Source organism: Amia ocellicauda, chromosome 2 (genome assembly GCF_036373705.1).
Source record: "Amia ocellicauda isolate fAmiCal2 chromosome 2, fAmiCal2.hap1, whole genome shotgun sequence".
In the NCBI taxonomy this organism is placed as follows: Eukaryota; Metazoa; Chordata; class Actinopteri; order Amiiformes; family Amiidae; genus Amia; species Amia ocellicauda.
The window spans coordinates 37,172,554-37,196,328 of record NC_089851.1 but is presented as its reverse complement, the minus strand read 5'-3'; the positions used below and the strand labels follow the sequence as shown (position 1 = coordinate 37,196,328).

The 23,775-nt window shown below is 36.2% G+C and overlaps 1 protein-coding gene across 1 annotated transcript in view; it reads left to right on the top strand.

Moving 5' to 3' along the window:
* Positions 1–23,775, top strand: part of colec12 (collectin sub-family member 12) — an 88,019-nt gene that overhangs the window by 34,867 nt on the left and 29,377 nt on the right. Inside the window, exon 3 of the mRNA XM_066723401.1 lies at positions 21,510–21,632. Coding sequence (XP_066579498.1) covers positions 21,510–21,632 — 123 coding nt within the window. The remainder of the gene's footprint in view (positions 1–21,509; positions 21,633–23,775) is intronic.

Below are 23,775 nucleotides of genomic sequence, written 5' to 3'. Positions count from 1 at the left end.
TCTGAGCGACTCTGACAAGGGCCAAATTGTGATGGCTAGACGACTGGGTCAGAGCATCTCCAAAACTGCAGCTCTTGTGGGGTGTTCCCGGTCTGCAGTGGTCAGTACCTATCAAAAGTGGTCCAAGGAAGGAAAAGCGGTGAATCGGTGACAGGGTCATGAGCGGCCAAGTCACATTGATGCGTATGGGGCTGCGTTGCCGCAGACCAGTCAGGGTGCCCATGCTGACCCCTGTCCACTGCCGAAAGCGCCTACAATGGGCACGTGAGCATCAGAACTGGACCACGGAGCAATGGAAGAAGGTGGCATGGTCTGAGGAATCACGAGTTCAAAGTCTTGGCCTCCAAATTCCCCAGATCTCAATCCAATCGAGCATCTGTGGGATGTGCTGGACAAACAAGTCCGATCCATGGAGGCCCCACCTCACAACTTACAGGACTTAAAGGATCTGCTGCTAACGTCTTGGTACCAGATACCACAGCACACCTTCAGAGGTCTAGTGGAGTCCATGCCTCGACGGATCAGGGCTGTTTTGGCGGCAAAAGGGGGACCTACACAATATTAGGCAGGTGGTCATAATGTTATGGCTGATCAGTGTATTTTAAATATATTTTAGACTGTGATCCATATATTTATTTGATAGGTTGAAAATATATGGTTAGGTTAATTTCTATTATGTATTTTCAACCTATAAAATAAATATATGGATTACAGACTAAAATATAATAAAAATATCAGTCCAGGGCGCAAGGCAGGGCAAACCTCAGTCCATCACAAGGCAGCACAAACAGATAGATGCACACACACACCCACACACGCACACACACACCACACTCCAAGGACTACATGCTAATTGTGAGTAGCCAGTAAACCTAAGCAGCATGTCTTTGGGAAGTGGGAGGAAACCGGAGCACCCGGAGGAAACCCACACGAACACAGCAAGAACATGCAAACTACACACATGCAGACCAGACACACAAGGCCAAAATAGAAAAAGGCACCAATTTTGGCCTAGTAAAAATTGAATAGATTTCAACCATATACATTTACATTTGTTCCATATGGGTAGAATGCCTTCAAGTGGTCTGTTCAAAGCAGTTGCTTAGGGTGAAAACTAACCTGCGATTCAGTTTGGCTCAGCCTTGTCTAGGTTAATATAATGTCATGAGTGCAAGGTCTGTGGTTTGGTTGCAGACAGGTATCATAGACATAAACGTAATAAGGCGACTTTAAAGTAAATCGTTTTTTGTAAGCTTCAAAAAAAGAGAAAAGCAAACTCAGACTCTTCAGTCACATGAACACCACACTGGTAGCCTGAGACCAATTAAGAACTTTGGTAGAGCCAAATAATAATGACATACATATACTTTCAATATGCTCACACTTCCATTTATTATATTGCATTTTAATAGGCTGCTAAACTGTTCTGCCAGGTCTATAGGGATTGTTTTTATGATACCTCTTCGACATTTAATGTAGTGTGAGAAGCCAGAAAAAAAATCAGATTTTTGGTGTGTGAGGAACTCTGTTGTGTAAGTTGAAATATATTGCTGCAAACATTGTTATTGCTAAGAAAATGTAAATTGTTGTGTACATTCACTATGTAAAATGGAAAATGATACTACAGCCCTAATGTTATTTGTGCCTTTGATGCCCATGTAAAAACAAAGATAGTTTGCAAACTGCATTAAGGCTTAACACTGCATGTACTTGTTTTTATTTTATAGTGATTGCGTGACAGGCTTTTTGACAGGCTTGTGCCATTTCTCTAATTTGCTTCTTCTCCTCCCCCATCTCTCGCTAAATCTTTGTCAGCACGCTCTTTTCTTCTAAATGGGTTTCTGGTTTCCATCACTCACAGTGAAACAATTGAAGTCTTTAACACCAGACACATTTTCCACAATTTTGATCAGCCGATGGAGTGAAATACCATAATATTATCTCTAATTGAAAGTCAAATGTTTCTTTATCGCTTAATATATGCTACCTTTAATAAACTGTATGGTAAACCTCTTTGAGGACTTAATTAAACGTGGGCTAATATTAACATCAGAAATCTAAGACAAATCCTGGAGAAAGGACTCCACTCCTACATTAGCCCCTGGCTTCAGTAGGGAACTAAGTAAGCTTTTAGCTTTAAATTCTTCCATGATTTTGTCCACTGGCTACAAAACTGAATCATCATAATATGAACCAGCACAAGTAACCATGCTGCCAACTCTCTGGTGGTTTACATTCTTGGATTGTTCATCTCGTAACCTGATGGACAAAGTAGCCAGCTTTACTTTTTTCCTGGGGTCAGGAGCATATTGAATCGTTTATGTGTGTAATGTGTTCATGATTTTTTGTTCTCAGACAGAATGAAAATATCTTGATAGGACTTACAAGAATAGGAAGCACACACACAAACACCACATCCTACTGTGAGAAAGCCACATTCATTGGGGTGGCTGCAACAGCCCATGGGGGATTAATCTTCAATCTTGAGAGACTCCAGGAACATCTTGGAGGCCTGGCAACCTTCGCCATAAGATGACTATTCCATATACCCTGATATGTGCGTGCCAGAGTTTGGAGCCAGTCAGTTTGGGAGGCTGTGGCTTTAATCTGTTAATCTGTTAGCAGTGAGGTTTATAGTCTTCTGCCAAAGCTATGTTTTTAAAGGTACATTTCATTTTATAAGGTGAAAAATCTGCCAAGTGTTGGGTTATACTGATGGTGACATTTAACCATGATTTTGTGTGAGCTTTGATAGCTGACATTCAGTGTTTTGAAACCATGTGGATCACACAATTGCACCATAGTTATCCAACATTAGAGGTGGAGCTTATAGCAACTTTTAATGTTGTTTGAATTCTTGTTTACTCTTTTTACTATTATGTGTTCCTAGTTTTACATCTGATGTTTCTGCTAAGAATACTCTTTGCTCTGCAAAATAGAAAAGTATTTAGTGTTTCATCTATGCATATTACAGGAATATGTAATGCTTAATGGTTCCCCAAACTTATTACCTGGGAATAAGCTTTGCAAAATATTTTTGAGAAGCTATTTTCATGGATATGTTAACATGACAATAGCCATGCATATATATAATATACATCCTCAACCAAATACAGATGATGAGTGCAATAGCTGAGTGATCTGGGTTTGATACAGCAAATACAGGCAAACTCTGAGTGTGCAGCATGCGGAGTAAGGCTATGACATAAATTGTCCAATTAAACAACTAGCAGGCAGGATCATGGAACCAACTGTGCTGTTACTTAGTTACACATGAATAACAAGGTAAAAACAGTTACAGTTAATTCAATTCTAGATGTTTTATATGTTCAACTGATACATATATTATACTTAGAGTAGTTATATGTAGTTCCAAATCTGGCTTGGTAATTAGCCTTAAGAATTTACACAAGGAAGGACAAAGCAAGCCCATTTTATAACAAAAGTTTTTTTTTCTTCTATGCAGTGATTTCTGTAGCATTTCCACATGTTTTTTATAGCTTTGAAGAGAACAACATTATAATTAAATGATTTGCTTGTTGTTTTTAACTCTTTCTCAAAATATTAGCATGAAGGGAGTTATTTCAAAATCCATAAATAAGCTATATTAAGTTTATCCAGCGCATTCTTTAATGTTAGGGCTAATTTTCTCTACTTATTCTTTTTCATGCATTACATTTGTTTCTTTGGAGTCTACTAACCCAACTGATCAACTACACAATACTTTTTGAAGTAGCTGTTTGCACCGTAACAATATGCTTAATATAATACACAGCTTTCTTAAATTAGTATCCATTAACTATTTTCTATCTGACAGTTTGAATTAGAAGATAATTCAATAGCTAAAGACACCAAAAACATGTATTTATTTATTTAAATATCACTAGTTAAGCTCATGGTAGAACATTTTAGATATTTACATGTGTTGTCATTGAAGACATTTAGCCAAAAGAATATAGTCTACCATTGACTATTCTGCTAAAATAGCTTTGGAGCAAATTATAGCATTTATCGATTCATAAATATAATGAGTTGGATAGTACAGAGTTTGTTTTAAACACAATCCATATTATAGTACTAAAATATAAATCATATGAAAGGCCATTAACCATTGATATTTGATTAGAAATGTTTGTGTTCTTAAAATAAAGGTATTTCTGATAAAACGATTGTTTAGTGCTAATCCTAAACCTTAGTGATACCTCGAAGGTTTGCTCTCCAAGGAAGGCAACAGATGTGTCCTGGTGTGCTTCAGTGATGACAGTGACAGGCTCTCTGTGGGGCCGACAAAGACTGTGGACAGCCTGCGCATGTGGAAAGCCATGGAATGAATGGACATCCATCATGTTGGCATGTCAGCAGCACCATCAGCAAGACTGTGGCTTGGGTTATATGTGACCACTGGTGGAATCAATTAACTGGAGATAACGCCTTCATATCATGTCACTGCATTAGAGAACAAAAGTGAGGTTGAAAAAGGTAAAGCCTAGCAGGACAAAGTTAACAATATGAAACTGTCAAACTTGTGAAATGTAGGCAGTTCAACCTTGATGATTTGATTTTATCAGAGTGTAATAATAGTATCCTCTTAAACGGTCTTCATAAAGCCACAATCAGACCGCCCATGCAGTTTTCTAAGAGCCGTAAAAGTGGTCTTCGATGTATGCAGAAAATGTACTGATGTTAGATCCTAATATTTACATACACACCCTGAAAGCATTTAATAATCCATGTTCCCTGAAAGTCTGGGACAGCATAGGGTTTCAAATGTTCCCTTAAACTAAAAAAAGATAACCTGTAAATTGTTTAATGTTTTATTGATATTTAATTGTTGTGCTTGACTAATGAGGTACTGTACTCTTATCAGCTGTTGTACTATCATGCGGCTAATCAGACTGAATGAACAGCCGGTCAGATTTTCTGATGTGCTTGGAAGTGATTTTGCGAGCACTTCCTTAACTTCTCTGGAAAACATCTCGTGTTTATCAATATCTCACAATAATTGTACTCTATTTTATGTTCACAAAGCCTCTAATTATTTTGTTCTTGTTCTTTTGGTCATATTTTTCTGTTTGTTTAGCTTTGGTAACACATTCTGCTGATAGGTTCAGTGCAGGCTTCTGCATAAGGAATTTTGAGTCTGCACCTCTTTTTAATTAACATTTTCCTTACATGTAAGGATGTCTAACAATAATTGAAGAGACAGAATCTATTGAGGAACATGAAGGCCGATATTAATTGTAATTTATGAAAGAAAAAATAACACCAAGGAGGACTTATTAAAATGTTTATATTTTAAACTTCTGCTGCTCCTGTCAATGACAGAGAGACTGATAGGATTCAGATGTTTTACGGATATCAGACAAAACCCATGTCTGCTTCATGATGTGAAGAGATATCAGCTGTGCATTACATTGTGCTATTTAGAAAGTGACTTAAATTATTTGAATCTGCGAGACTGCAAAATCATTAGAGAAAAATAGGTGCCAGATCGAGGCAGGGCCTGAGGAATTGTGGGTAACTGGAGGTTAAGAGGGAAGTAAGGCAAGAACTTTCCAATTAAGTGAATATTTCTGTTTACATCTTACTGCTCCTCCACATTGAGTAATTAAAGATATTGCAAATAAAGGAACCATTCAAAACTGAAAAGTAGGTAAAAGGGTAAAAGATAAATATAAATAAAAATATCTGCTTAAATAAATACACATTCAATTAAATAAATATGCATATGTGAAACAACATGTTACAAATAAAATATTTTAAAGATGGAAATACATATGTAATAGACAATGTATTGTCATGCTTTAAAATATGGTGCTGTAATTCCTCATTCATTCATATATGAATACCACAGGATTAGCACATGGATATGTCATGCACTTCATGTTAATCACATGTATAACAGGGTTAGGGTTAGAGTTCATGTGCTCAATATTAGAACTCAGATGATGTCAATAAGTTATTGATGTTTTAATCCTGTGGTATTCATTTATGAATTCATGAGGAATCACACCACCTTATTTTAAAGTGTTACTCACTTATTTGTTTTTTATTCTCCCATCATATGCCAGTCCAATCTGTCAGTCAGCTCGTCTCACCTCATTGAGTCCTCTATTGACACAGGAGGGATGTAGGCTGCTGGTACACATTCTCTGAAACACGTGCTGCCAAACCATCTGATTCTTTTATCCCTGCACACAGCCAGTTTGACATAGTCAGATTCAAATTACCGCTGACAGGACCAAGGGACTGAACCTGACTTCCACCTGGAGGCTTTTACCTGATGGCCACTCTGGGATCTAAATAATTTTTTTAACAAAATATTAATGTCGAAATTGATATTGACTATGATTTATTCTCACACTTGCATGCTCCTGTGTCTTTTATTACAGAGTGTAATTGTTTTTTTGTAGCTTTGGAAGAGTTGCTGAAGTCTGTCTTCAGAAATGTGATTGTTTGATGCAGGCAACTTTGAAAGTGATCCAGTTGGTGGATTCTTGGAAACAACCGATTCCTTCATTTGCACCCAAAATATATTAAAATGATTCAGTTCAGATGACTGTGACTATTAATTTCTCACTTCAGAACTGTCATGGTTGACTTGGTGTTGTGCAACAGATCATTGTTGTTTAAAAGTGTGAAAGACTGTATTGATACTTTCTTTAAATACAGCAAAGGTATCTATTCAGTAAACAACTAAATCTGTAATAGACGTGCTACCACTAGGAACTTAGGAAACTACTTCAGAAACATTTTTACAAAAGAGGTGTCATGTTCTGAAAAATCATTCTTTAGGTTACTCTTGGTCTCCATGATTAAATTGTTCACTGGTAAAATTGATCTTGCTTAATTTCAAGGCACATATCGGTTAGTTTTGAAAAATATTTGACTTTTATGTGTAACTTTTGATAATTACCTACACATTATATCATCACTATATTTAGATGTCTTGCATTAGTTACAAAACATTACTCATTTGCTCAGTCTGAATCAGTGATATGAAACAACTAATATATGATACGAACTAAACAACTTTTGTGTGCATTAGCTTTATTTCCGTGTAGTGTCCTAAAAAACATTTCACCAAAAATAATACATTCAACTTGGAGATGCTGTTGGTTTTGTTCCTCATTGACTATGTGAATGGATATAAAAAAGTGGTGAATGTTGTTAAATATTTATTCTCATGGTGCTTTGATAAGCAGTTGGAGTAAATCGCAGGTCAAGAATAAGACTAGCTGGGAGATGTTTTGGAAAGAGATCTTCTTGGTTTTGATTGTTCTAGGATTTACCCAAAAGTAAGATAAATAATGAGACCATGGCTTCAGACGCTATAGGAATCATTTGGAAGTGAAAAAGCAGATGTGGTGAAGACCTGCCAGATGTATCCACAGCAGATGCCAGATCCAACACCAGGTTGTTGTCTCGGAGTGTTCTGGTCAGGCCATGAAAAACAGAGCCAGAATGGAGTGAGGTAGGATAGGATGTGAGTGTTTGTGTAACTAGGTGGTGACATGAGCTATCATCACATTTTCACATGATGGAAAAAAAACAACTGAGAGTTTACAAATGCATGTTGAAATTGTCTCTCACAGCCAAAACAAAACTTTTTCTTCTGGCTTAATTATGCTCTATTTCCAAAAAACAATAGATAATTACACAAGTCATACAACAAGCAGGCTCAATTGTACAGGCAACACAAAACAATTTTGCCCCAATTATTTCTTGTCAATCCGCTTTTGTTTTTGATATCTCTTCCCATGGAGTGTTTTTCTATACGTCTCTACTGAAATAAGGACATACTATAGAATACATTCTACCCAGTGGCGGTTTGGTGGGTTTATGAACTGGTGGGGCATGAAAAGACCTATGAACATGTATAACTTAATGTATATTTGCACCCCAGTTGATACATTTCCAGAAAAAACACAAAAAGTTTCTGAGTGAAGATGACATCGCGGTATGCAGTACTGATATTCAGTTTTTCGAGTCATTAATTGTGAGAAAGCTCATTAAAACAACAATAAATTGTGATTTGCCAGTATGTTCTTTGTAAAAGAAATACAAATGATGTTACACTATCATGAAAAAAAAACACAATTGTAAATGATGTGCCGAGGCGCCTTGTGTATATGTGTATATATACATTATGGTAGATGTAAAGTACATTCTACTTAATAAAGCTGCAATGCTATACACAACGATTATATCACAACCCATATAACATAAAAATAAAAAAAATAAAAACAACACTCACTGATAGCCCACAAATAACACACAATCAATTGTACTTTTTCGTGTCTTTATTGAACACATTGATGAAACACTCACTGTCTTTGTTGGAAAAAGTATGTGAACCTTGAGATTTAGTAACTGGGGGCGCCTCCTTTAGCCATTACCCTGGGGTTGTTTGTGACCTCCTGTAGTATTGTGCGCCTTTTTAGATGGACACACACTCCAGGGAAGGGTAACAATGGTGTTGAATTTCCTCCATCTGCCTGACCGTGGACTGATGGAGGCCAAAGTCTTTAGCAATGGTTTTATAACCCTTTCCATCCTCATGGGTGTCGACAACTCTTTTTCTGAGGTCCTCATAAATCTGTTTTGATTGGGGCTTGATTCACTTCACAAACCGTTGTCAAGGAGAACAGACTCCAATGTTGAAAATAAAAGTTTGTGTTTGTTTTATAGGGAAGGGCCCCTCAAGCTCACACCTGATTGACATCTATTTGACTGGAACATCTGAATCAAATTACCCCTTAATAGAGCTGATTATCTTAGTGGTTCACACACAGTACTGTGCAAAAGTTTTAGGCAGGTGTGAAAAAATGCTGTAAAGTAAGAATGCTTTCAAAAATAGACATGTTAATAGATTAACAAAATGCAAAGTGAGTGAACAGAAAGCAAATCTACATCAAATCCATATTTGGTGTGACCACCCTTTGCATTCAAAACAGCATCAATTCTTCTAGGTGCACTTGCACAAAGTCAGGGATTTTGTAGGCATATAGTCAGGTGTATGATTAAACAATTATACCAAACAGGTGTTAATGATCATCAATTCAATATATAGGTTGAAACACTACCATTAAGTGAAACAGAAACAGCTGTGTTGGAGGAATAAAACTGGGTGAGGAACAGCCAAACTCAGCTAACAAGGTGAGGCTGCTGAAGACAGTTTACTGTCAAAAGTCATACACCATGGCAAGACTGAGCACAGCAACAAGACACAAGGTAGTTATACTGCATCAGCAAGGTCTCTCCCAGGCAGACATTTCAAGGCAGACAGGGGTTTCCAGATGTGCTGTCCAAGCTCTGTTGAAGAAGCTCAAAGATACGGGCAACGTTGAGGACCGTAGACGCAGTGGTCGGCCAAGGAATCTTACTGCAGCAGATGAAAGGCACATCATGCTTACTTCCTTGCCACTAAAAAGGTCAATGTGGGCAGGGTTACATTGAAAAAGTATTCTATTACAGAATAGTAATTACTTTGTGTTGAAAATAATCTGTAACATAATCCGATGCATTACTCCAACTCAGTAATGATTACTTTGAGATTACTTTTGGATTCTTGTATTGAAAAAAGGAAACTTGCAAAGAGTAAAAACAAAGTTAGATATGTTTTATAGTATAGTCAGTTTAATATGAAGTATATTTTGTTAATTGTGTTCCTCTGTTTAAAATCTAATATTGTTTGCTTTCGCTTTTGTGGCAAATTTCATATAAAAGTCATGCAGTATCTTCAATTAATTGGAGTATTACCATTGCCACACATTCCCATACAAGCTCTTTTTACTCTGACTCCAGAAGGAAGACATAAAACCATAAGAGTCTTCCAACCAGTGAAGAGTCTATCTGGGGACCAGTGTGCGCACACACCATTTGTCCTTAATTGTGTTCTTTATTTCACATTCATTTATCTTGTTTGAATTCTCTGTTTTGGATTTGTGTCTCTTGTTTATCTGCCATTTTGTTAGTCATCAGTCTTTTTAATACAGTAAATATGTTGGTATTACTTTGCCTTTGTTGTTATTTTAATTGAAATGCATATTTACTTATATGTTGAGAAGAAATGTTAATAGTTGCACACATTTAAATTACAATCTAACCTCCACGTGGTCAACAGAAGTGTATCCCTACCACACAGACACTATTTTACAATACAAAAGGAATTAAGGAAAATAAAAAACTTCATTTCTGATTCCACTAGTGATACATAGTTTTTAGACATTGGGGGAGTTTACTCACAGTGTTATTAACTTGTGAAATGATGATGCACGTCCACATTTGACTCAAAATCTTGTCACAATCAGGAGTAAATGATGTAAGAATGATGAAAACACAGGAAAAACATGCAAATTCAAATGCAGATACTACTGAGATAATCATGTGTGTGTGTGTGTGTGTGTGTGTGTGTGTGTGTGTGTGTGTGTGTGTGTATATATATATATATATATATATATATATATATATACACTCACCTAAAGGATTATTAGGAACACCACACTAATACTGTGTTTGACGCCCTTTCGCCTTCAGAACTGCTTTAATTCTATGTGGCATTGATTCAACAAGGTGCTGAAAGCATTCTTTAGAAATGTTGGCCCATATTGATAGGATAGCATCTTGCAGTTGATGGAGATTTGTGGGATGCACATCCGGGGCACGAAGCTCCCGTTCCACCACATCCCAAAGATGCTCTATTGGGTTGAGATCTGGTGACTGTGGGGGCCAGTTTAGTACAGTGAACTCATTGTCATGTTCAAGAAACCAATTTGAAATGATTCGACCTTTGTGACATGGTGCATTACCCTGCTGGAAGTAGCCATCAGAGGATGGGTACATGGTGGTCATAAAGGGATGGACATGGTCAGAAACAATGCTCAGGTAGGCCGTGGCATTTAAACGATGCCCAATTGGCACTAAGGGGCCTAAAGTGTGCCAAGAAAACATCCCACCATTACACCACCACCACCAGCCTGCACAGTGGTAACAAGGCATGATGGATCCATGTTCTCATTCTGTTTAAGCCAAATTCTGACTCTACCACCTGAATGTCTCAACAGAAATCGAGACTTATCAGACCAGGCAACATTTTTCCAGTCTTCAACTGTCCAATTTTGGTGAGCTTGTGCAAATTGTAGCCTCTTTTTCCTATTTGTAGTGGAGATGAGTGGTACCCGGTGGGGTCTTCTGCTGTTGTAGCCCATCCGCCTCAAGGTTGTATGTGGTGTGGCTTCACAAATGCTTTGCTGCATACCTCGGTTGTAACGAGTGGTTATTTCAGTCAAAGTTGCTCTTCTATCAGCTTGAATCAGTCGGCCCATTCTCCTCTGACCTCTAGCATCAACAAGGCATTTTCGCCCACAGGACTGCCGCATACTGGATGTTTTTCCCTTTTCACACCATTCTTTGTAAACCCTAGAAATGGTTGTGCGTGAAAATCCCAGTAACTGAGCAGATTGTGAAATACTCAGACCGGCCCGTCTGGCACCAACAACCATGCCACGCTCAAAATTGCTTAAATCACCTTTCTTTCCCATTCAGACATTCAGTTTGGAGTTCAGGAGATTGTCTTGACCAGGACCACACCCCTAAATGCATTGAAGCAACTGCCATGTGATTGGTTGGTTAGATAATTGCATTAATGAGAAATTGAACAGGTGTTCCTAATAATCCTTTAGGTGAGTGTATATATAATGGTTGTGTACTGTTCAGTACTTTACATCATATTTTAATCCTAACTTTATGATATGTTTTTGTTATATGGTCTTCCTCCAAGTTAATTGTGTAATTGCATATTAAAAGTATTTAAAAACTAGATGCAAGGCACAAGCCACACCTGCACACTGTTTAATTTTAACAAATTGTCACGCGTGGATTCAAGTGTGTCGAGTATTGTTCTTGCCCATGTAAAACTACTCTTTCAGATATTTTCCTGCAAAAATTGCATGAGTGCTGTCCGTATAGCTAATTTAGAGCATAGGAAGAACATAAAAAAGTTTACAAACGAGAGGAGGCAATTCGACCCATCGTGCTCGTTTGGTGTCCATTAATAACTAAGTGACCCAATGATCCTATCCAGTCTATTTTTAAATTTGCATATAACTCGCTCCTTTGCCCTTCATTTGCATGAAGTCGGGTGAACAGCTCTCGTCCCAAGTGCAATAAACTCAAACTAAACCCAGAGAGGGAGACAGAGGATAATTTTAATCTTTGATTCGAATATATTGTTAAAACACACATGTAAACTCTGCCATTAACTCTCCATTCTTAGGTTATGTAATAATCCAGTTAATAGGTTTCAATCTTAACAATCAACAAATAACTGGTGAGTGTTTTATATATGTCATACTGAAACAAAGGTAGAAACAGAGCAAGCTTAGCCAGTTGTTTTTAGGGAAAATATTAAAAACAAAATCTGAAAATAATCCAACCTCCCAAATCTCTGCGGCCTGACTGCTTTCTGCCACCAGACAAGAGAATTAGAGAATTAGTGAGAATTCGAATTAGTAAGACAGTTTTTCAAAATGTTGTAATCTGAATATGTGTACCTATATTCCATTATTTCCCAGCACTGTCTGTGGAATGGCAATTATGACAGGGGAAATCAGCTCTTTGTGTTTCAGTCATGGTTACCTAATTATCCTAAATGGAGGCAGCATGCAACAGTTGACCAGCTGTGAAAATCAACTAATGTGTGTAGCGTCTCAGCAGGATAGTGTGATTTTAAACAGAACCTAAGATATGTTCCCATTTTTAGTGATCATTTAGTGCTCACTTTAACAGTAGTAAAGCTGGCAAAGTTAATGGATGTTGTCAGGAAAGTGCATTGCCAAAAGAGCTCTGTGTGAAAATAGTTAACACCATAATACAGTTCTTTTGCTAGCCCCTTAACCTTTTGTCCTCATAAAATATTTAATTATAGTTTAAAGCCACGTTCACAGTACCGGATCAATATCATTTAACCTGTTAGAATACATAAAGACATCTAACAAAAATCTATACATTTTAACATCTTATCCAACTGCTAGATGACAGATGATATTTTCAGCATGCCACTTAATTCATTGTTATAGAAATATATAAAAAGGCAGTCAAGAAGAGACACTATCCACACTAATTTCTAAATGCAGTATATGCAAAATTGAGTGTACAATTCTAATTATTCATGAATTTATGGCTGGTTGAATTTAATGGGGTTTTTCCTACTTGATTCAGATTAAACTTGTTTTATACAATTACTTATAGTTATAGGTTTTGAATAAAATCATATTTGGTGACAGTGATAAATGATATGAAATCTGAAAAATATGACTTTGTGAGCAAATGTCCAATTTCAGGAGTCTGTGATCAACAAATATTGGAGATATACAGGTGATTCAGATTTTAGATGTCTGGAATATGTAGGTGCAGCAAGTTTTTGCATGATATTTCTAAAATTAAGAAAGTTATTAGCATTTGAAACCCCTCAGATATAAACCTGCGTATAAACCCTTAAATCTGACATCCACAATTTCACGAGTAATTACAATTTCTTACTGAAACAATTTATTCTGCACACAGCAATCTTTTGCATAGATTTCAACCTCGGAGAAACCTCATAAAACAATTTTCAGATTCCGGGTGATCTTGCACAGAATAACACAAATTAAATAATCCCATGTAGTATTAGCAGTGCCCCCCAGTGGCAAGAATCTGAACATCCCAGGAATGCATTTTAGTTTTGGAGATAGCAGCTTACATTTTCCATGTTGAAAACTGTTTGTGAATCAACTAGCCTAATTTATAGATTCAAAGAAAAAAAAACTCAGTATAAATAGCTTTGTTTTTGTTACGGCAACTTCTATTATGTCTTAGACTAACTCTGTTCCATAATAATGCAGATCATTTTCTCACCACTTGTGGTTTAGCTTGATTTAGTGCTAGTTTATTTTCAACGTAACCTTGAATGTAAACAATACCAACAACAAAACATTTACCATAATCTGAATGATACTTTTTCACTGGTATTAATGGCCCCTTTGTTAAGGTAAGTGAATTTAAAAAGTAGTTGCCAAAAATGAGAGTAATTTATGTATTTTCAAATCCATCATAGCTGCATTTTGAAATAAACAAAGGGTTAAAACGGGATATCAGGATATATCATTTCACAGGCATACTTTCTCTGGTATCAAGATTGTTTTTCTAGTAAATTACAATAGTAGGTAGTGCGCAATAGCAATGCAGGGGTGCAAATCTAGTCCTCAGGGACCAAGGGGACTTTTCAGTCTAAGAAGGTATTAGTCACTTAATTAGTAAAAAAATAATAATAATAATATATATATCATGCCCAGATCTTTAGCCATTGATGACTTAAAGATGCCCTAAAAACCTGCAGACGTCTGTAAGAAAAATAATGGATTTGGAACAGGATCCCTGGCTAGATTATAATATACAGTAATTATAGTATGTTTACTCAGTTTGTTGTATATATACATTTCTTACCCACAGGATTCTGCATACTCTTATTATGACTTCACCTCCACCATTATAATCTTTAACTTTGTCTCTAAATTACTTTAGGGACAAAGTCAATATTTATAATGGCAGAGGTAGTCTTTTAGCAGCATAAACATCAGAATAGCCTTGAAAGAACCCATTCACTCATAATGCAATGTTTGAAAAAAAAAAAGGACTTGGTCATCAGAACTGTTAGACTGGAAAAAAAACAACAACAACAAGACGAAAACAGTTGTGCAAACTCAACAGCCACATAAGAAAGTAAGAGAAGGACATTTCCAGAAGTGAAAGCAGGCAGCGTCTCTGCTCTGGGCATTCGAGCAAGTTTTATTTCAGCAACATGAAAAACAGGATTTTCTTTTTCTGACTTCCTGAGTATGAAATGAAATGCAGCTGTTTCAGCAGCAGCAGCAGCAGTTCACATCTCAGCTCACATCTGTTTTCTGAAGGAAAATCATGAAATTACTTGGTGTCATTATTATTTAGCTTCCATTGTATTTTGGATTGAATGTAAACTCTAGAAATGACCTAGTCAGGTTTATCGGCCATCATTCAGCTGATAATTTTATCCACACCAACTTAATGTATGCCTACCCCCTTTATACATTTTACAGTAGTTTTTGAGGCAATCTGGATAGCTTTATTGAGGTTTAGATAAGAGCCAGTTTTCCTATTTTCAGTAGATCTCTATCCATTTTCGATAGAATGATCAGATAAAGGATTGCAGGGATTAGGTTTGACCTCATCTGAAATATTGTGTTAACTTCTACTAACTACATTATAGGAAGGACATTGAAATCCTAGCTCAAAGGGATCAGAAACATTCTGGGCTGAGGAGCACAAAGTCTGAAGACAGATTGAAAAACCTAAACTCATTGAGAGTCTTCAAGGCATTGGTGTTGTATGGACTTAAAATATAAATGGAAAAACTCATAATAATGGCAGCAATCATCACTGTGCACTACAATGTAATTTACTGCTTGATTATCATTATTATAACTATTTGATTAGTACTGCCCAAGTAATTTAGTAAGGATAGATTAGTGTGGACTATGGAAGACATTTGTATCTGTTTAGTGCATGTACATTCCTGTTGCAAAAGCAGGAAAGGATGTTAAATGAAACCTACACCCCAGGTCTTTCATTTAAAAGCCCCACAGTTTAAATAAACATGGTTAACTCCACCTGTTATTTCAAACCCAGGCCAGGAATAAATGAAACCGAATCCCAAATGACTCAATGGCTGCTTTTTATTTGTAACTTTTACTGCTTCTACCAATGGAAATCAGGTCTGAGTTTGTGAAGTAAGTTGTGAAGGGAAAACAAGGTCAGGGTAGATTTTGAACTTAGTCAAGGAAGCACAGTTATTTACATCATTGTTTGTGTTTGGCATAATTTGGAATGCCAAGTCATTGTATCTTAACATAATACAGCAATGTGAGTTTTAAAAATCATAAATGACACTTAAAATTAATCCTGGAAGTATTTTTCCTCTCTTTTTAAAGCCTCTAGTTCTCTAGAGAAATAAGGAATGTTTAAAAAGCCTCTTCTCTACTGTTTCCAAAAGGCTGTTGCGGCAGTTATAAATACGCTGTGCATTCCTCGGGCTCACAGAGCTTTTTTCAGTTTGGAGGTGTCAGCACATTAATGGGGCCAACTCATGCTCATTAGCATGGCCCAAACAACAGGGGTTTGTAGTAAATGCTCCAGTGTGCCTATACATATGGTTTTACATATCCAAAATAGTAATCCATCGATGGTCTCTAACCCGTTGGATGGTTAATTTTATTGTCTTAATTTGCTCTGTTTATTATTCTGGTTTTGTGTACTTGATTTTTGTTTGCATTTATTTCAACTGCATTACAACTAGTACTAGTACCAGTGAACTTCCAGTATTTATTTTCATTTATATTTAGTTTTTTTGACTTTCAGAGTCCAGTTTTTGATTGTGCTTGAAACCAAATCACTGCTATACTTGATTCTGAGCAGGTAAAGATCAGGCATGTCTTCTGAGCCATGGTTGAGCAGGCTGGATGTATTTCTGCAGTGGAAATGGGAACAGAAATCATACACAGGAGTTGTCAGTCCTTGGAAAAGGAAAGGATGGCTACCCAACTGTACCAAACTTAATCCCTGTGGTGCTTGGCCAGTATAGCAATGGCATTGGAGACCTTTTTGTAGATATTTCAAAGGCTCAAGACAATGCACTGCTTTTAAAGTTTCTTTGATTATAAAAATATAATACATGCGTAACAGTGACTGTGCTCTGTGAATTATAATACACTCTACCTTTGATTCAATTTTCTATTGTTGTAAATAATTTAGATTTTATTGGAACTGGAATAACATGGATTTTAATGGTTTACAGTAATTACAGAACAGTAATAATGGAATAATTCCTGTGCACTGAATTGTATAAGAACTTGTTAATGGCTTCCTTTTATTTCACACTTTACCACACTGTAAATCAACTTTAATTTAACTTCTCTGGTTGGATAATTTAAGTTAGGCAAGTTGTATATCTGTTGCCAAGTGAAGCGTATTGGGCACAAACCCAGCACAAAGTGAGATTCAAAATGACTATAAAAATTGTATGCAGTTCATTGCCAAAATAAAAACCAGTGACCTGTTCATTTTATGGAGGAACATGGAATATATTAGGATTAAACAACCCTTGGTTGTTGAACAAGACAGTGGAAAGCACTTTAACATTTTGTATTTCTTATAAGTTCTGGGTGACTCCCTGTTGTCCTCTCTTCTATTGCTCTTTCTTTACATGACATTAACAGCACAAAATGCAGAGAAGAAAAATCTAACTATATTTTTTACCAAAAGCATTAATAGAAAAGTTCAGAAGTCACAGTTGTTTCTGGGAGTGCATTTTCCACATGAATGGTAAGAACAGAAGCTGTGCTATTTGAAAAGTACCTGGAGAAAGACACATGTTTTAAATGTTAATACATCACAGTTCAGTTCAGGAAGAAAAAGAAACAGGAAAAGATATAAGTAACTATAATTCAATATTTTTCATATTGCTTCATCTAAAAAGACTGAATGCAGATCAAGTATAATGCAGTATCCTAATTTACTGTGGCAGCTGTGTGGTTCAATGTATCTATTCTAAGATTACTGATGTGAAAATTCTTATTCAAGACTTGTCTAACGTCCTCTCAAAACAGGATGCACAGCTATCTGATGTCACTGTCATTGTTATTCGATTATCAATTCATTCTAGGCACTGATTTTGATTTGCTTTTAGTTTGTGCAACAATTGCATTGAATAAATGGTATTACTATATATTACTGTATAAGCACAGGATATTGTGGTGCTTTGTGGTGAATTGCTGAATAATAAGAATTGCTGAATGGCTGGTTATGATAAACTGTATGGTGAAGTAGGATCCTAAAATGAATGTAGCACAATGTGTGTGGTTAAATGGAAGAAGCCATTGTTCAATATTGGAAAACCGTAAGTGGGGCTGGGAATGTAAATAATGTCAACAAAACAGGAATTTCACATTCTCGAGGTTGTTTCCATCTTCCCTTTCATCCTAAGTTACCCCCCACTGTGCCTTTAACAGGAAAACAGTGAAATGAAGAAACAACACAATGCAGTGACACCGTGTAGGGTTTACCCGGCTGTATACAAATACCTCCAGAGGCCGGCTATCCCTTAATCACTGCAGGGAGCGGAACAAATGATGATTTCATAATTAAGGCCAGGATTTGAATCGAAAGTTTACATTTCAGAGTACATGTGAGGCACCACGTGAGATGGTGCAGGGCTTCAGAAGAGAAAACAGGAGTGCTGAGCTGTTTGTTATTTTTGTCCACAGACATCCACTAGGTCCCCACACACATGTGACCATGGGTGCCTTTGTTCCGGGTTGCCATGTTGTTTTTCCAGATGTGAGCCTCAGTTCTGAGATACAGGAACTGAGCCTCTTACTAAAATAAGCCGGACACTTTCATTTAAACCTGACCCACGGCATCTGATCCTTATTAAGAGAAGAGAAAGACTCAGAGAAGATATAAGATGATGGACTTGATTGAAATGGCATTAAGAAACTATAGTAATGCTACTTGAAATAAATAATTGAATAAGTCCTGAAAGACTGTGGTCTATGATCATTATATTAGACTACAACTAATGCAGACCGCTTACAGAAAAGTATTTTTAGACAACTGTCATGCAGGTATCAGATTAGCTTATTTCACTTTGGAGATGTTCCAGGTATTTTGGTGTTACTACTGTGTTACTTATAGCTATTCAGTTTGTTCAGTCTGAACTGGCTGTGTAAACAAGCATTGGGACCATTACAGACTGCGGTAAGAAAATCATTAACAAGTATCCTATGGCTAAATAAACATGACCGAATCACATACTTCACCTCCTTACTTCCTCCCCTGTGCAAGGTTAAAAACAGTACGAGTTAAAAACAGTATGGGGAGAGGTGCCGGTTGAATAAATTTGCATCAAAGTGAATCTGGGGGGTCTATTCTCACAGATAAAAGGAAATATGAGAAGATCAAATATTGCCAGGAATTTGGGAAATGTAGGAATTTTCCATCTGATTATTGTTTAATAGAATATCATTCAATGCAAACCAAGTGATTGTTTTTTAATACTTTAAAGGATAAAGTTATATTTCTTCCACTGGAGGAATATAACAATTTGAGGGAAAGTACTTTCTTTTTATATTCGTGTGGATGTAACTGACAGATGTAAGGACCAAATGTCTGGCACTTTATTATTCTTGCCTTTCATTAGTTCAACATCAATAACTTCAAGACTGAAAAAAGGAACCGTGTATTTCAGTTGTTCTGTCCAAGTATTGTGATTCTAACACTGTCAAACTACTTTTATCTTAACCTCAAGTTACAAGCTTAACTAACCACAATTACAAACAGTGCAGAGTTATCCAAGTTTTGCCTATGGAGCAAAATGTTTAAATCAATATTAATTTATGGCCTGAAAATTAATTTGTATAAACACACACACACACATATACTTACAGTGCATTGCAAAAGTATTCAAAGCCTTCCTATGGTGTCCCATTTTGTGAAATTACAAAATGAATAAGTTACAGTACATATCAGCATTATGTTGAGTGCATAAGTATTCAGAGCAGTCAACTCAATATTTGATGGAAACACGTTTGGCTTTTCAGTTTTATTCCTGATTGCTTTGAAAGCTCCTTGGTCTTCATGGTTGATTCTTTGCTTGAAATTCACTACCTGACCAAGGAACCTCACAGGTGTTTTTATTCTGAAATCATGAGGGACCACTGTTATTTCACAGACAGAGGCCATTCAATTGTGTGGCTCATTAGGGTCATTTTGTGCACCTGAATTAATTTAGGTTTGCCACACCAAGAGGTTTGAATACCTATGCAAATATGACTTTTCAGTTTTTATTTCATATTAATACTCTGTTTACATCTTTCTTTTTGTTTTTGCTTTGACTGTGTGGAGTAGTTTGTTTAAATAACGCACATTAATTCCTACTTGAAAATGTATTTTTTGCAAGACACTGTGTATATATGTGTAATATAATATTCAATTCAATTCAAATTGGCTTTATTGGCATGACAAAGAATTGTGTTGAATTACACCACATAAACAGTAAACGTGTATCAATAAACATATTTGAAAACGTGCACAAATAGGTTGAAATATAGGCTATATGGTCATTAGATAAGATCATACTATATCTGGGACTGTTTTAATCACTGAATAAATTACCTGAAACATTATACATTAGCACTAACCACATGTTGAAAAAATATGTTAGCAATATCACAAAACTAGTGTTTTACACAGTCAGAAAAGGTGTAGATATCAATACTTCAGTTTCATAACTCAGTGTCACCTGACAAAAGTGGATTTTATGGTTTTTCACCTGTAACTACCTTCTGTGAATGAAAAGCACAGTTTCCAGGACTTTTCGGTGTAAAGAACATGATAAATTATATTTCTCCCTATGCTTTACTATTTGTTTTCTCATGGAATACAAACTCTCACCATGGACACAGAACAACAAAGTCTTTATTTAGCTTGAATGAAAATACAGCATACATAGAAACGTAGCCACATTCAAACCAATTAAGCTGTTCCATTCTGTAGTTGTGGTCAGTTAGGAATTGGTCCAGTGAGGATTGCAGTCAAAGCCAAAGGTATTCACCCCCTTGCATAAACTATAAAAATGTATAGAGATGAAGGTAGAAAATGCATGCTAATATATTTAATCTGATCACCTGTGTACACACAGAGAAACATTCCAACATGCCAGTTAAAAGCACAACACTGGATTTGAACTAATATATTCTAAACAGGCTTCCCTTTGTAGGATGATGTTTGTGGTCCAATCAGTGCATGTGTTAGGGTTAAACAAAGGATTGCAGCTTTGTTTACTTGAACCATCACCATATGCATACAAAACAAGTCTACTATGAATTGTTATCTTTTAGAGAACATGACATGACAATATACAAAATAACCAAGCATAAGAAATTGACCTTCACTATATCCCTCTTTGGACATCACTTGGACACAGGGACGTCTCAGCTATTTGCTTTAGCTGCCAATTGATAAATAGAAGCCTGATGTATAGTCTGGAATCCTGTAGATGAGTCCACCATTTCATTCACACTGTGTTTTGATCTGTATTTCTGAAGTGAATTACTTTCCTATTTTCGAGTGTGTTTAAGCTATTCTCAGGTCTGTAACTCGAGTGTCAGTAACCAGTTAAAAGAGTGCATTGTCATCTCTCAGTTGCATTGTTCACAATAATCATAGCTAATTGAATTGGTTTAGCGTGTTTTGAAATGGAGGTTAAACCAAAGGCAAAATGGATACAAGACAAAGGGTATGAAAACAATCAATCACATTTGAGTTGTTAATAATCATATATATTTTAAGGCTACAAGACCTGTTTTAACAGCAACAGAAACAAGTTGACTTTGGATCTCTTGAATTAACTGATGGTTGTTTTTCTTGTGCTGCAGGAATCCAAGAGGGAACCCAGTGTACCAAATGTAAAAACGACTGGGCACTGAAAGCAGCCATTGTCCTACTGTATGTCTTGTGTGCCTTATTAACCATTGCTGTAGCCATTCTGGGATATAAAGGTAAGAAAACCCTTCTTTGTACTTTTTATACTGGAGCAGTTTCATAATACATGTCACGGTCAATTTAAGACAGTTTCAATTGATGTTACAATTCGTCCTGGGATTGATTACACTGGTGTAATGTGTAAATCATGAAATGTATCAATTACACTTCAAATACAGTCCATTTAGGGCATTGTCATGCTTAAGGTTGAACATTTTAAATTTTACTGTATGACCACTACCTATACCTATTTATATTGTTTTGTATGTCTTTATGTCACTGTTTTCTATAGCATAATTGCATTTGAACAGAATATCACTGTAATTGTCAGACTCACAGAAACTCATGTAACTGTAATTTCAATAATTAATGACCTCAGGTCTGGTCAGAATGGGCTTATAAAAATACCTTTTGATTTTCATATATGTTCGCTGCCTACAGATTCCACACTGTATCAAGTGAATTATCACAGTCACATCACATTATCTTAGCTATGTGATTAATAGGGTTACCATTGGTATATGCGGTGATACTAGGTTGTATTCATGTAACTCCAAATGTAACATGTAACACAGATTTCCATAGTGTGTTATAGAAAATAGTACCATTGGCAGTGGCATCATGCCATTGGGGCATGGGGGGGCATGTGCCACCCCAAAGTATTTCAAATTAATATTTTTATCCCAAATCTATGTATGAACATTTCAGTAAATAAAACGATCCCTCAGCGTTTTCAGATACATTATATAATTTAGCAACAGGCCCTTATAAGCGCAGACTTATTTTGTGTCTGCTGGTATTAAGTACAAGACGACATAGTACTGTTTACACTAAAAATGCAGATTGTTGCAATTTAAAAATACATATTATCCACTGTGTTTGTTAAACTTAGGGAGGCCATCTAAAAATATTTATCCACAATGGGAAATCGAAATGAACAAATTTATCATATCTACAAATTTAAACCCACTACTAAGTCGATCTTGAATAATAATTCAAAACATCATATCTATATATCATTAATCCCTCTTTTCGGCGGGACATGGCTATAGCCTAATGCAATTTACTTTTCCTTTGTCTTATTATAATTGCAGTGAAAAACACAAACCTAAAAAACATTAAGGAATTTTTGGTACATTAATAACTTCAGTACTTTTACAATACATGGCCTGTCAAGATAAGACCCTAATGAGTAACCATACTTTCTGACTTGCTAAAGCTCTATGATTTAGAATACTTCCATTTAAGCCTGTTCAGTGTCTTTTTAGTGGCTTAGGATATGTAACTGTTGAATTGCATGATGGACCATTTAGAAGGCCTTGACAAACTAAGATAAATATGTTTCCTTGCTTCCTTAAAATAGTAAGTCAACTGTTTGGTGCACAATGTTCCTGAAAACAGATATGGACAGACACAGAGACTTATTATTGGCATCAACACACTGTCTTGTTTTGGGTCTTGCTGAACCAGTTAGATCCAGGGTCATGTTCATTGGTGGAGTGCCAGTACCATGACCAGCAGCATAATAAAAAACTTAATATGCTGCCTGAAACCAGGTGAATATAAAGAGCTTGATACTCAAACTGTATTGCGCCTTTCACTTGGCTTTTTTCCAGAGTGCGTGAGGGCTCTGTTTACCTTAAATTGATGCTGTCGAGGCAATATAATGTGAAGCTTTTCCTTGAACGTGCTTAACCTGATTGAAGCAATGAGCACATGTTCCTTACAAACCACACATTCCCTTTTCAATATGTTCAAGAACTATTAGCTTGATAAGCATATGGCTACTATAGAGGTGAACACTAAAATGTATTACCCCTTCACAAATGTGAAATACATGCAAAGAAACATAAACTGAGCGTGTTTTGCATTTTTTATTTTCTCAGTTTAGGTTTAGAATTGGACTCCTGCACAGTGTTCCTGTACTCATGTCATGTTACAAGAATGCAAAGTTTACTGTAATCCATATTCTATAACTGAAATATACATTTTTTAAGATGTAAATATTTTCCACTTCAGCTCTTGAGACTAAAGTAAAAAATAATAAACTCAGACAGTTACAGATAGCTCCTAAGAAAGGACTTACGGCACAGTGGGTTTACATTCAACAATTTATTTAAAAATAGAAAGAAATCATAGTCTGGATTGCGCTTTCTAATT